Source organism: Callospermophilus lateralis, chromosome 3 (genome assembly GCF_048772815.1).
Source record: "Callospermophilus lateralis isolate mCalLat2 chromosome 3, mCalLat2.hap1, whole genome shotgun sequence".
Taxonomy (NCBI): Eukaryota; Metazoa; Chordata; class Mammalia; order Rodentia; family Sciuridae; genus Callospermophilus; species Callospermophilus lateralis.
Genome location: NC_135307.1, coordinates 46,113,760 through 46,129,101, shown reverse-complemented (window position 1 = coordinate 46,129,101; position 15,342 = coordinate 46,113,760). Strand labels below are relative to the sequence as shown.

General features: G+C 33.6%; 1 protein-coding gene across 3 annotated transcripts in view; it reads left to right on the top strand.

The window, feature by feature from the left end:
* The window catches only part of Baz1a (bromodomain adjacent to zinc finger domain 1A), a 110,600-nt gene that overhangs the window by 69,294 nt on the left and 25,964 nt on the right, over positions 1-15,342 (top strand). For 2 of the 3 annotated variants that reach the window (XM_076850188.2, XM_076850187.2), the window contains exons 10-17: positions 1,027-1,122; positions 1,856-1,994; positions 3,843-3,989; positions 7,493-7,588; positions 7,723-7,947; positions 8,629-8,794; positions 9,296-9,409; positions 15,062-15,186. In XM_076850188.2, the coding sequence (XP_076706303.2) occupies positions 1,027-1,122; positions 1,856-1,994; positions 3,843-3,989; positions 7,493-7,588; positions 7,723-7,947; positions 8,629-8,794; positions 9,296-9,409; positions 15,062-15,186 (1,108 nt within the window). The remainder of the gene's footprint in view (positions 1-1,026; positions 1,123-1,855; positions 1,995-3,842; positions 3,990-7,492; positions 7,589-7,722; positions 7,948-8,628; positions 8,795-9,295; positions 9,410-15,061; positions 15,187-15,342) is intronic. The other variant, XM_076850186.2, reaches the window with a different exon arrangement.

Genomic DNA, 15,342 nt, shown 5'->3' with positions numbered 1-15,342 from the left:
ATTCATCAAATAACTAAAATTAAGCACTTTATAGTCTTTTTCTCATAAAGCCAAATTTCTTTTTTGTTTGTTTGTTTTTTGCTCTGCCCCTGAATTAATATGTAGAATAGTAGGTCAGAGGCTAAGAACACTTAAAATACTTTCTATATATATACTTAGCCTAAATATTTGTCAGACATGGGCTTATTTATACACTCTCAGCAACAATGAATGAGAATGCCCATCGTATTATGTCCTGTAAGAATTGTTTTTTAGGAGAAAAACATTACAGCAGACTTCTCAAAGCACAGTTAATAAGTTAATCTAACTAGCCCTTTTATGTGGAAAAATTGATAAGTGCATAGTTCATCTTTCATGTTCCTAAAATTCAAAGTTAGAATATAGTTTTAATGTATATTAAAAATGTTTACTGGAAAATAATGATGAAATATTTTATTTGTGCTGCTTTATTAGAGACCTTACAGTATTTACCTTGCAGCGTCAAATATCAGAACAAAGAAATTAAGGTTTCAACAAAAGACCAAGTGAACAAGAGAAATAGCCTGGATTATAAGAAAGAGAAGTCCATGAACTATATAATATTATTGTTGCTTTTACTTATGTTCCCCTGCATGTCTCTGGGCTATTAACAGATTCAAATTAATCTTGAAAATAACAAATGTATTATAAACTGAAGGGGAGGTTTTATTTAAGTATTCTAATGTTAATTTACTTTGTCAGGATGTAATTGAATTCAAGTAGTGAGTGGGCAGTATGAAGTTAAATTAATATTTATTCAGGAACCAGTACGTACCAGGCATTTTTGGTCTTTGTAGAATTACTTAATAGGTATTATTCTGTCCAGTGGTTCTAAAACATTAATGTACATTGAAGTTACCAGAAGGGTTTGTTAACCAATTGCTACTCCTAACCTCAGAGTTCCTGATTTGGTAAGCCTAGGGTGGGGCCCAAGTATTTGTATTTCTAACAAGATCTCAAGTTTATTAAATTTCTTTAAAGAATTATTACTAACCTTTTTTTAATTAGGAAAGAGAGAAATTACGTGAAGAAAAGCGAAAATATATGGAATACCTAAAACAATGGAGTAAACCAAGAGAAGATATGGAATGTGATGACCTTAAGGTAAAAGCATGTTATATGATATTTGGCACATGTGTATTTTATATGTTGTATGTGGCTTTGCTGATGAAATGTTTCTTTTATTTAATAATGACCTCTTTTCTTTATGTTTAACTGAGAGGAAATAACCAGTTAAGGAAATATTCAGCCTTAGAGTTCCAAGGTAGCATTGCTAGTGCTTTGTTTAAAAAAAAAAAAAACTTTGATAATAATTACTATTCTGTAGAAATAATTGATCATTTTTTGTGATCCTTGACAATTTGGTAAATGCTGTCGCCAGGCATGTATTAAGGCTGATTACTAGGTATAGATTCTTGCCTTTTTTCCAGAAGAACCTAAGTACCTAAAACAAAACTCATTCCCAGCTTATAAGGAAGCACTTCCAAATCAGTCTGTTGGGATTATATTTCATAACATAAGGAGATACTGCACTGAAGACAACATTTGCATAACTAATTTGACTTCAAAATCTAGATTAAAAGGCCTTCTTAGCTAGGAAATAGAGTCAGAAATTCACTTCAGCTTAAAGTTACATTCTCAGTTTTAGGAAGAATAATATTTTTTTCTCAGAGTCCCTTGCTAGTAAAGTTGGAAGTCCATGAAATCTGTAAGAGTTCCAAAGGTGATTATAATAAACATCCAGAATTATTAAAGACAGCTGGTTTATATAGAATAATTTTTATTAGGTAAAGAGTATACTTGATTCAAGAGTTATATAAATTGCTTAATCTTGCAGGAACTTCCAGAACCAACTCCAGTGAAAACTAGACTACCTCCTGAAATCTTTGGTGATGCTCTAATGGTTTTGGAGTTCCTTAATGCATTTGGGGAACTTTTTGATCTTCAAGATGAATTTCCTGAGGGCGTAACCCTAGGCAAGTACTCTAGTTATATTATGTGGTTTACCCTTCATTACTGGCTTAAGAAAAACAAGCTATTGGGGCTGGGTTTGTGGCTCAGTGGTAGAACACTTGCCTAGCATGTGTGAAGCACTGGGTTTGATTCTCGGCACTGCATATAAATAAATAAAATAAAGATCCATTGACAATTTTAAAATATTTTTTAAAAAGCAAGCTACTTCTCAAAGTTTTGAAGGTCACTAGACTTAACTGTTCTATTATTCCTTGGGTTCTCTCGTGTTATTACCTAGTTAGGATTGTAATCATCCAAAGGCTTAACTGGATCTAGATGTTTGAGATGGCTTCTTAATGAACATGTCTGATGCCTCAGTTCTCTTCACATGGCCTTCCATTTCTTCTGTACTTATGTGGCAGCTGAAGGTTCAGAAGGCAAGAAAACAGAAACTGCCAGCCCTCTGAAAGATTAGGCCTGAAACCAGCACAGTATTATTTAGGCCACATTCCATTGGTCAGAGCAGTTACAGGCCACCTGGAACTGAAGGGGTTGGAGGAATAGACTCCACTACTTGAGTGGAGAGTGGTATGTGCATGGTTACTGACAAATGATTGCCTCCCTTTGATTTGTAATTCTGCTTACCTGTCTACTTACATACTTTTACTTTGTGTAAACATTTATAATAGAGTTTAAGGAGGGATTTAGGTCTAATTTTTGAATTTTTAGCTGTTGAATAGACAAAATATTAAGATCCATGTATGCATGCAGGAAGCAGTGGTGCACACCTGTAATCCAAGTGGCTGAGGATGCTGAGGCAGGAGGATCACAAGTTCAAAGCCAGCCTTAGCAACGTAATGAGACCCTGCCTCAAAATAGAAAATAAGAAAAAGGGCTGGGGCTGGAACTGGGACTTAGCGAATAAGCACTCCTGAGTTCAATTTCTCAATACCAAAAGAAAAAAAAAATCCACATAGGAACCCTCAAAAAACAGAATTATAATTATGGTCTCAATTTTAATAAGAGGGTATTCTTAAGCCAGGCATGGTAATACACACCTTTCATTTCAGCTACTCAGGAGACTGAGACTGGAGAATTATGAATTTGAACCGAGTATGGGTAACATAGCAAGACCCTGTCTCAAAAAAAAAAAAAAATTTTTCAGGGGGGCTTTGAAATTCTTCAGTTTCTCCTTATGAGCTAGATATGAATCATTGTGCCTTACCAATCAAAAAGGTTTAAACAGTGCTGGTATAGGTAAGACAAATTAGATAAGAAGCATTTATTTAACACTTGAAGACCATATTGCGATTAAAATTTAAAGCTGGGCTGGGAATGTGGCTCAAGCGGTAGCACGCTCGCCTGGCATGTGCAGGGCACTGGGTTTGATCCTCAGCACCACATAAAAATAAAATAAAGATGTTGTGTCCACCAAAAACTAAAAAATAAATATTAAAAAATTCTCTCTCTTTAAAAAAAAAAATAAAGCTAATAATTACCTTTCCTATGCACTAATTAGTGAACAACAATGTCCTACATACCTTTTGAGAACAGTGGGATACAATAACAAATATTTGCATAATCAGAATAAAATTATAATCTGTAAAGTGCCTGAATTTGTGCCTCCATTTAAATTTGAATGAAATATTGGTCTGTTGAAGCTATTTTGGCTTGCTTGAGAAAATAGTAACTTTGACTTATGATTTTATTGTATTTTATTTGTAATCATTATGAATATTTAAAAATTTTTACTTGGATATAATACTTGGCCCTGCTTTCTATTGTTGATTAAATGTTTATTATTCCAGTTGAGTTGTTTTTTCAAATATGAATAAAACTTTTTAAATTCATTTTAAACATTTTATTCACAGAAGTGTTAGAGGAAGCTCTTGTAGGAAATGACAGTGAAGGCCCACTATGTGAATTGCTTTTTTTCTTCCTGACTGCAATCTTCCAGGCGATAGCTGAAGAAGAAGAGGAAGTAGCCAAAGAGCAAATAACAGATGCGGACACCAAAGGTCAGAATTCAATATTATTGGTGATTGAACCATAGTAGCTTTATATTGAAACTAGTTTTTAAAGTTTATTTTAAAGTTAACTTGGCTTTTACAGTTAGAAAATATAGTTATTCAGGTTACCTGATACCAGGTCAGATACTAATACTGACAACATTTTACCTGTTATTTTATAAAAACTTTACTTTAAAGTAATCTGGTTCCAGTGACCTTAAAGACATCTTCCCACAATCTATTTTGCTTTCATTCCTTTAGATTTTTATCTATGATTAGGAATATTACAGATTTCACTGACTAGTATCTGTAATCCCAAGATATTATATTAAATAACACTCATTTTTGTTAGCCCCATCTTAGGAAAAATGAATTATTATTAATACTTGAAATCAAAAATACTACTTATGATTTTGTAACTGCTAGGAGTACCAGGCATGGTGGTGCATGCCTGTCATCTCAGAGGCTCAGGAGGCTAAGGCAGGAGGATCAAGAGTTCAAAGTTAGCCTCAGCAACTCAGCAAGACCCTATCTCTAAATAAAATATAAAAAACGGCTGAGGATGTGGCTCAGTGGTTAAGTGTCCCTGGGTTCAATCCCCAGTACCAAAAAAGAAAAGAAATAACCGCTCAGAAACAACTGAATAGCAGAATGTTGGTTCAAAAAAACGGGGCATTTCTCCATTCTGATAGTTTCGTTGGCCTTAGACAATTTGAGCTTATCTTTATTTATGTCTAGTTCCTGAAGCAATAGGGTATTGATGAGTATGCATCTGATGTTGGTTGCCCTAGTGTCCAGCTTGAGCATAATCACTATGGGTCCCTTATCAAGGCCATTTTAGCAATATAACCCCTGTTGTTTTCTCAGATAATTTAGTCAATTAAATGAAAATATTCTTTTAGCCATTGTTTATATCATAGCGAATAACCTAAGAGGGTTATTGATTAAGTTCTGACCTTAATACAAGACATAAGGCTATATTTAATTCAGGATTTAAACAGATAAATTTTATAATTTTTGAAGTCCCAGTTGGGGGGTAAAAAGGGATGGGGAGTAAAAAGGAAATTGTGTTGAAAAATCACTTAATATAAAGGAAATATATATATGAAAGGATATGGTTTGTATTGCCATTTGTTTAATCTGCAAATTTTATAGCTCCATTTTTATAAAGGACTATCTATAAGTATAAATATAAAGTCTGTCTATCTGAATAAAAATTGACACTTTCCTCACATCTATTCTCCTATCTCAGTAAAAAAAAAAAAGCTTTTTCACACCTCTTCCTAAAAATCAATTAAAGAATCACATGGGATTGAATATCGTCTTACTTCTCCTTAGTGATGGTGTTATTAGTAAGATGTTTTCTGCAATTTCTAGCAAGAGGAAAATTGATCAGAAAGAGAAGAATTAATTTATCTAGTGATGGGAAAACTAGGTTCAATGAAGTTATGTAATAAAGATCACATAGTTAGAATTGATATAACACTACGTGTTATTTCATTTAATTCTCAGGCCACCTTTGTGAGGCAGATATAATAATTGTCTGCATTTTACATATAAAGAAATGAGGTGTGCTTAAGGAAACATGAGTAAGGAAATTGGGTACAAGCTTGGTTGATCTAGACCCTCATAATGACTACCATGTTGCCTCTAAATATGGCAGCAAAGTTGAAAATTTGAATATTTGTCACACTAGCATTACCCATAAAATTATGTCTTCAAGAAGATATAACTTCTTTAGTCCTTGACCTCTATTTTTATATCAAGTCTTAGAAATGTTGATTAGCAGTTTTTAAAATCTTACACTTTAAAATCCTGTCTTCAGTCTTACATCATGAACTTAAAAGCCCTTCAGAGCACGGGAACGGGTTGGTAGCTCATTGGTGGAGTGCTTGTTTATATCGAAGGCCCTGGGTTTTTGATCCCCAACACCAAAACAGAATAAAAGTAAATTATAAAAACAAGAGCATCCTTCTTACATAGAACAGTTTTGTGTATTTGCTGGGATATCTTGTTTAGTGTTGGAATTGTATGTATTAACTTTAGATTAAGATGATAATGTGTTTCAGATAGTCATAGATATATTTCAGCTATATTCTTTTCGTGTGATATAGCCAAGTGACTATCTAAACAAATCTTACAGTGATATTTACAATTTCTCAAGAGTGCTATATCACAGATAATGGAGCTACAGAATACATATTTTAACATGTTACTTTATTTTAACCCAATTAAAAATAACTGGCCTGCTGGAAATGTAGCTCATTGGCAGAGTGCTTAGCTAGCATTGCAGGAAGCCCTGAGTTCCATCCCCACCGCTGCAAAACAAATAAATAAATAAGCTGTCCTTGCACTGGTGATTCAGTACCTAAGGTGTTTATAACCTTGGTCCTAGAAAATTATAACTTTCTATAGATAGTATAGGTTGATGCTGCTGCTAAGAAAGAGAGCCAACACAGTTTTATAGTTGTGTATCTAGGACTAGATGAATTTTGTAGTTTTTGAAGTCCTGATTGGGAAAAAATTAGAGTGCCTATTAATTTTGTTTGGCTTTATATGTTAAATGAAAATTGAAAGTTTTAAGTCTAATTTTCCTTGGTGAGAAAAAAATACATTGTCTGTCATTGGGCTAGATTAGGCCTGATAGGTATGACTTTGTCATGTGTGATAAGTTTAGTCAAATAACTTCTGTGTCATCCTGTTGATGCTTTTAGTGTCATGAAATAGTCAATTATTATAATTAGATGTGATCTTAGAGCTACCTCTTTCCTTTATTAAAAGATAGCAGTTCTTTCTCTAAACTTAATCTTTTTTTAATCAATCTGTATATCATAATTAGGATTGTTTATTCTAATGCTTTACATTTTTACCAGTAGATTTGTTGTTTAGTCCTACTTTTAAACCAAGCATTTTTTTTTTTTTCAAATCTAAAGCAGTTCATTTGGAAAATACAAGGAAATCATCCCATTGTTTCTTGGATTGGAGATATTTCAAAATAAAGACTGGAAATTTTAATGAAAAGGTTAAATAAGTACTAACAGCAGTGCTTAGTAGTTCTCTTTATTTCTTTTTCTGGGTTGATTTTGTGATGATTATAGCCTTTATTTTAAGATTTGATCTTAAAATATTTATAAAAGATTGGGTAGCTTTAAGTAGATTCCAGTTTTCAAAGTGGGCTTTTTCTAAGGTGATGTTGAATGAGAGGATTTGTTTCTAATTCTAAAGTGCATTTTACTGTGTTTTTGTAATATGTAAGTGCATCTTGTTGGTAATTTGGAAATTGCCTTCTTTATGTTATGTAAGGAAAATGTTAGTGTGGCATGTGTGTTTTAGGATGTATAGTTGTAGGTGGAGACTAGGCAGAATGTGAATAATGCTTGTACTTAGTGTTGGTTCTTTTGAGGTTCCTGAATATTAAGTTGATTCTATTTCTTTCATCATTTTAAAAGGGCATTATTCCCAAATATTCAAGCTTTGATTTGCACTAGAATAAAGTATTTATTTCCTTAAAGATTTAACAGAGGCTTTGGATGAAGATGCAGACCCCACAAAATCTGCACTGTCTGCAGTTGCATCTTTGGCAGCTGCATGGCCACAGTTACACCAGGGTATGTGTGGGTTTTATTTTATTTTATTTATTTATTTGCTTATTTGACTTTTTATTTTTTAATTTATAAAGGTATATTTTAAATTGCTAAGTATTTATTGTCCTAAATGACTCTTTCATTTTTAACAACTACAGGCTGCAGTTTGAAAAGCTTGGATCTTGATAGCTGCACTCTTTCTGAAATACTCAGACTGCACATCTTAGCTTCAGGTGCAGATGTAACATCAGCAAATGCAAAGTACAGATATCAGAAACGAGGAGGATTTGATGCTACAGATGATGCCTGTATGGAGCTTCGTTTGAGCAACCCCAGCCTACTAAAAAAGCTATCAAGCACTTCAGTGTATGATTTGACACCAGGTAAACTTAGCAAGTTGAAATTTTTGTAAACTGCCCACTTTCCATCCTTTTGTGTCTCTTGTGCCCAAAAAACAAAGTAGCTGATGAGAAATTTTAGATGATATCAGTTTTAAAAGAGAAAGTTAAAAAAGATAAGTCTTTTAAGAAAAATTTATTAGACTACAAATAATGACCTAAATTGAACCTGTTTTTCATGTTTACATAAAAAATGTAAAAAATTTAATGAACTTTAGAGAACATATAATAAATGTAGAGCACCTTATTTCCCGACATTCATATATCGTTATAATTTATAGCAGTGACTTTGTGCTATCTCTTCAGAGTAGCAGTTTGTTGCCATTTTTTTAATTCACATGATCATAATTTAGTTTTGATTTGAATTTTATTAGTGAGCCTAAAAATGAAAACTTAAAATAGTTTTTGCAATTAGAAAATTTTTCATGTCCACTTAGCTAGTGTACAAGATAGATATTACTATTTAAAATGACTTATATATCACATTGCTACTAAATTGGATTCAAAGTTGCTTTGAAAAGATGCCATTAGCATGTTTGACCATTAGAGAGTACTCCTTATTATTTATTAGGTATTCCATATTGAGCCACAAATTTAAAGTTTTCAAACACAATTCCTCTTTTTCTCATTGATAATACAGAAGTCTTGTTTACCAATTTTTGACAGGAGAAAAAATGAAGATACTTCATGCTCTCTGTGGGAAGCTACTAACCCTAGTTTCTACTCGGGATTTCATTGAAGATTATGTTGATATATTACGACAGGCAAAACAGGAATTCCGGGAATTAAAAGCAGAACAACATCGAAAAGAGAGGGAAGAAGCAGCTGCTAGGTAAGATACAATTACAGTCAGTCATGCTATTAAAAGCTATTTATTTTGCCAGGTGTAGTGGCGCAAGCCTGTGATCCCAGTGGCTCTGGAGGCTGAGACAGAAGATTCTCAAGTTCAAAGCCAGCCTCAGCAACTTAGGCACTAAGCAACTCTTAGCTGGGCACTAAGTGAGACACCCTCCCTGTCTCTAAATAAAATACAAAATAGGGCTGGGGATGTGGCTCAGTGGTTGAGTGCCCCTGAGTTCAATTCCCAGTACCAAAAAAAAAAAAAAAAAAAATATATATATATATATATATATATATATATATATTTCTTTGTAAAAATAGTATTTTACATTCTGTTACTTATTCTGATGTTTGATGGCTTTACAAAGAAGTTATTGAATGGACTGTAATAACATTTGGAGCACTTTTCATAATGAATAATTAAAGACAAGATCCTGAAATTTTAAACATATCTTTGCATCAGTAGACTATAATATTTTACTTTGACTTTCAGAATTCGTAAAAGGAAGGAAGAAAAACTTAAGGAGCAAGAACAAAAAATGAAAGAAAAGCAAGAAAAACTGAAGGAAGATGAGCAAAGAAATTCAACAGCAGATTTATCTATAGGGTATGATTTGAACTACACTGCTTACCTGGCTTTATTTATTCATCTTAACATACGTAAATAAAAATCAAGTAACTTAAACTCTAGAATACTTCCGAATTTTAGTAAACTAGTCTTCTATAAGTACACAATAATTGCTGTCAAACTTATAAAATGTATATATAGGAAGTCATCAAGTATAGATCTGTCATTAAATTTTTAAATTTTAGGCCAATTTTCTCTTAGAATTAATTCTTTTTCTTTTATTTATTTATTTTTATATAGTGCTGAGGATCGAACCCGGTGCCTCACCCTAGCCCCAGAATTAATGTTTTGAATGGTAATTTCACAGAAAGCTTTCAATAAGTTATTTTTAAGCAGTAATATTTCTTGCATGAGTCGTTTATTTCCACTACCACATCCCACTATTTCAGAGATCCTTTGATAGATAGAGAAGGATGATATTTGAAATTTCAGTTTATGGTATAGGGAAAGGATGATAGTGCCTCAGGTAAGTTAGAGACTGCCAAAGTATTTTATTGCTTTTCAAATATTTGGAATAAGGATTAGTTATGAAAACAAGTAAAGCCAGGTACAGTGGTGCATCCCTGTAATCTCAGTGACTCAGTTAACCAAGGCAGGAGGATCAGAAGTTCAAGACGAGCCTCAGCAACTTAGCAAGACCGTATCCCAAGAATTAAATTAAAAAGAGGTAGGGATTTATCCTAGTGTAGATAAAACTTGTCTAGCATGAACACATTCCTCGGTTATATCCCCAGTACCACACACAAAAAAAAATTAATAAAAATTTAAAAAGTTAATAGAAATGGCACATAAAGACAGCAATTAAAGGACTTAATCAAAATTTAAAACTTATGTGTTTTAATTTATTCTTTTTAGATATACATGACAGTAGAATATACTTTGACATTATACATACATGGACTATGACTTATTCTATATAGGCTCCCATTCTTGCAGTTGTACATAATGTTTCACTGTTTGTGTATTCATATATGAGCATAAGAAAGTTATGTCCAATTAATTCTACTGTCTTTCCTATTCCCATCCCTCTCCCTTCCCTTCATTCACTTTGTCCAAACCAGTGAACTTCTATTCTACCCCCTACCCTAGCTTATTACATGTTATCATCCACATATCAGAGAAAGAGAACATTTGGCCTTTGGTTTTTTGGGATTGGCTTTTTTCACTTAGCATGATAATCTCCAGTTCCGTTCATTTACTGGCAGATGTCATGTCTTCTTTTTTTTTTTTTTTTTTTTTTTAATTAATTTTTATTGTAGGTTGTTCAAAACATTACATAGTTCTTGATATATCATATTTCACACTTTGATTCAAGTGGGATATGAGCTCCCATTTTTACCCCATATACAGATTGCAGAATCACATCAGTTGCACAACCATTGATTTACATATTGCCATTCTGGTGTCTGTGTCATGTCTTCTTTATGGCTGAGTAATATATATACCACATTTTCTTTATCCAGTCATCTGTTGAAAGGGCATCTAGGTTGGTTCCATAGATTCACTATTAATATTGATGCTGCTATAAACCTTGATATGGCCACGTCACTATAGTATGCTGATTTTAAGTCCTTTGGGTATATATTGAGGTATGGTTATATACTAGCTTCAGACTCTTTAGGCTCAATCCTTCTCCTACCTCAGCCTTCTCAGTAGCTGGGACTATAGACATGTGCCATGGCACACAGCTTCTTCAAACAAATATTTATGTCATTTTGCTAGGATTTTTGCATAATTTTAAGTTAGAATGATTTGTGATTTTTCATATTTTGCCTTCAGATTTTGTATCAAAATTATACCCTTACTTTTGATTCCATGGGACTCAAATGAGGATTCCATTCCAAGTTTCCTGAGGAATCTCCATACAGTTTCACCAGATTTCATTCCCACCAGGAATATATAAGTGAACCTTTTCCCCCACATCCTCGCCAACATTTATTGTTGTATTCTTGATAATTGCTGTTCTGACTAGAATGAGGCAAAATCTCAGTGTAGTTTTAATTTGCATTTCTGTAATTTCTAGAGATGTTGAACATTTTTTCATATATTTATTGGCCATTCATGTTTCTTTTTCTGTGAAGTGCCTGTTCACTTTTTTTGCCCATTTATTGATTGGGTTTTTTTTGTTGTTGTCGTTGTTGTTGTTATGTTTTTTGAGTTCTTTGTATATCCTGGAGATTAATGCTCTATCTGAGGTACAGGTGGCAAAGATTTTCTCCCATTCTTTAGGCTCTCTCTTCATGTTCTTGATTGTTTTCCTTACTGTGAAGAAGCTTTTTAGTTTGATACCATCCCATTTATGGATTTTTGATTTTGTTTCTTTTTTTTTTAATCTTTATTTTTATTTACTTATTTTTTATGTGGTGCTGAGGATTAAACCCAGGGCCTCATGCTTGTGAGGCAAGTGCTCTTGCCTGGGGTTATAGCTCTACCACTGAGCTATAACCCCAGCCCTTGATTTTATTTCTTGTGCTAAAGGAGTCTTGTTGAGGAAGTTGGTTCGTAAAGCCAACATGATGGAGAGTTGGGCCTTGTTTTCTTCTAGTAGGTACAGGATCTGTGGTCTAATGCTTAGGTCCTTGATCCACTTTGAGTTGAGTTTTATACAGAGTGAGAGATAGGGGTTCAGTTTCATTCTACTACATATGGATTTTCAGTTTTCCCAGCATCATTTGTTGAAGAGGCTATCTTTTCTCTAAGGTATGTTTATGATGCCTTTGTCTAGTATGAGATAACTATATTTATGTGGGTTTGTCTCTGTGTCTTTTATTCTGTTCCATTGGTGTTTTTGCCTGTTTTGGTGCCAATACCATGCTGTTTTTGTTCTGTATTATAATTTAAGGTCTGGTATTGTGATGCCTCATTTTTCGGGCTAAGGATTGCTTTGGCTATTCTGGGCCTCTTGCTTTTCTAAATGAATATCATGACTGCTTTTTCTGTTTCTATGAAGGATATCATTGGAATTTTAACAGAAAATTGTATTAAATCTTTATAGTGCTTTTAGTAATATGGCCATTTTGACTGTATTAATTCTGCCTAATCAAGAACAACTTATGTGATTTAAAAGACACTATCAAGGAAATAAAAGGCAACCTAATGAGGGCTGGGGTTGTGGCTCAGTGGTAGAGTGCTTTCCTCACATGTGTGAGGCACTGGGTTTGGTCCTCAGCACCATATAAAAATAAATAAATAAAATAAAATCTATCAACAACTTAAATTTTTTTTAAAAAGAAAATATGTCTTTTTAAAAAAGGCAGCCTATTGAATGAGAGAAAAAAATTGAAAATTCTGTATCTGAAAAGGGACTTGTAGCTAGAATATGTAAAGAATTCTTATAATTCAACAATAAAAAAACAACATTTTTTTTAATTATACCTTTATTTTATTTATTCATTTTTATGTAGTGCTGAGGATTGAACCCAGTGCCTTGCATATGCTAGGCAAGCACTCTACTGCTGAGCCATAATCACATCCCAAGACAAAACAATTTTAAAATGACATGGGATTTGAATAGACATTTGGGTAAAGAAGATAAGTGCATGAAAACCTGCCCAACATCATTAGCCATCAGGGAAGTGAACACTAAAACCCTAGTACCGGGCTGGGGATGTGGCTCAAGCGGTAGCGCGCTCGCCTGGCATCCGTGCGGCCCAGGTTCGATCATCAGCACATACAAACAAAGATGTTGTGTCCGCCGATAACTAAAAAAATAAATACTAAAAAAAAAAAAGTACCACTTTCTTTTTTTCTCTCCCTCTTTTTTTTTTTTTTTTGGTGGGAAGGTAGGTACTGGGGATTGAACTCAGGGGCACTCAACTACTGAGCCATATCCCCAGCCCTATTTTGTATTTTATTTAGAGCCAGGGTCTCCCTGAGTTGCTTAGCACCTTGCCTTTTGCTGAGGCTGGCTTTGAACGCATGATCCTCCTGCTGCACCCAGCTCCACAATACTACTTTATTCAAACTGATGGAAATCAGGTATTGACAAGGATATGAAGAAATTAGAATTCTTATACATTGCTTATGGGAATATAAAATGGTATAACTGTTTTGGAAAGTAACTGGAGAGTTCTTCAAAAGTTAAACCATATTGCTGTGTGTAAATGTTACAGCCATTCTCTTATGTACTCAAGAGAATTAAGAGTATACATTCACTCAAAGATATATACATAAATGTTTATAGCAGCATTATTCTTAACTGAAGAGAGTGGTAGCAACTCACATATCTTTCAGTTGATAAATGGATAAACAAAATGGTATATTTCTTCTGTGGTACATCATACAGGAGAATATTATTCAGCAATAAAAAGGAATAGAGTTCCGATAAATGTTGCAATGTAAAGGAGCTGTGAAAATATGCTAAATTAAAGAAGCTAGTCTCAAAATGTATTGTGTTTCTATTTATATGAAATGTCCAGAATAAGTGAGTATATAGAAACAGAAAGCAAATGAGTGCCAGGGGCAGTGGAGTAACTATAAATGGATATGGAGGGATGGAGGGGTCTTTTTTTTTTAACCCAGAGGTTCTCTAGCACTGAGCTATACCCCAGCCCTTTTTATTTATTTTTTTTTATTTTGAGGCGGGGTCTCACTAAGTTGCTGAGGGTCTTGCTAAGCCTCCTGAGATGCTGGGGTTCTAGGCATGTACCACCACTGTATTTTTTATACTCATCCAGCCTCACTTATGTATATTATCTCTATCTCCTGAATACATGTGAGCTTGCAGAATCACTCTATGATGTAGAACATAAATGGTGGCATTTATTTCAAGGCCATATAATTTTAGTTTTAATTGAAGCAAAATAGTAAATATGAATATCCATATTGTGTTCATTCTGCCTATTTTATAGGAATGTAACTACTTTTGTTCTCCAGTATTTGTCTATATCTCCTTCCTACTCTGAGCTTCTATCACCTCCTAGCCAGCCACCTGCGCTATTACAGTGGCTTCTTTACTAGTGTCCCTTCACTAGTTAACTGGTTAACTTTACAAATAGCAGCCAAAGTGCTTTCAAATTATATCAATTTCCTTCTCTAAACTCTAGGTTTTTTCCCATTGCTTTTTGTATAATGCCCTCCAAGGTCAAGCATGATCTAACCCTGCATTTTTCTCATATATATCTTGATTTATTGCTTTTTCACTTACACATTTCTCAAAATTATAAGCTTCGTGACTATGCATATGTGCATATGTTGTTTTTCGGCATGATATGCAGATTTCCTCTCTTCTGCTGCTCACTACTTCCCCATCCCCCTGGAGTCACGATTTAAATGACACTTGTTCAAGCCAGACTCTCTCAATCCTAGATAGATTTGATTCTTCCTGACATGTTTTCTAGCATCTTGAGGTCCTCCTCTTTTGGTACTTACTACATATTTTAATTTTACATTATATAATTATCTGTTTTCTCTGCAAGACTATAAACACTTGCGTGTTTACAGTTTTACATTTTTCACTACTTCCTAAGCATAATGCCTTATACTTTTTAGGCAGACAATATTTTTTTTAGATATACATGACAGTAGAGTGAGACAATATAACATGAATGGAATTATATTCATTAATAAGTTTATAAACATGAATGGAATTATATTCATTAATAAGTTTATATCTTTGTTTTTATCTTAAAGGGAGGAAGAAAAGGAAGATTTTGATACTAGCACTGAAAGCAAAGAGATAGAACAAAAGGACCTTGATCAAGATACAGTCACTGAAGATGAAGATGACCTAGGATCACATAAAAAAAGCAGAAGAGGTAATAATATTGAGTTGTTTTTTGTTTTGTTGTTTATTTGTTTGTTTTTAATTTTGAGATAGGTTCTGTTAATTTGTCCATGGTGAACTCAAATTTGCCATTCTCCTGTCTCAAGCTCCTGAGTCACTGGGATTACATGCATGCCTCATACCTGGC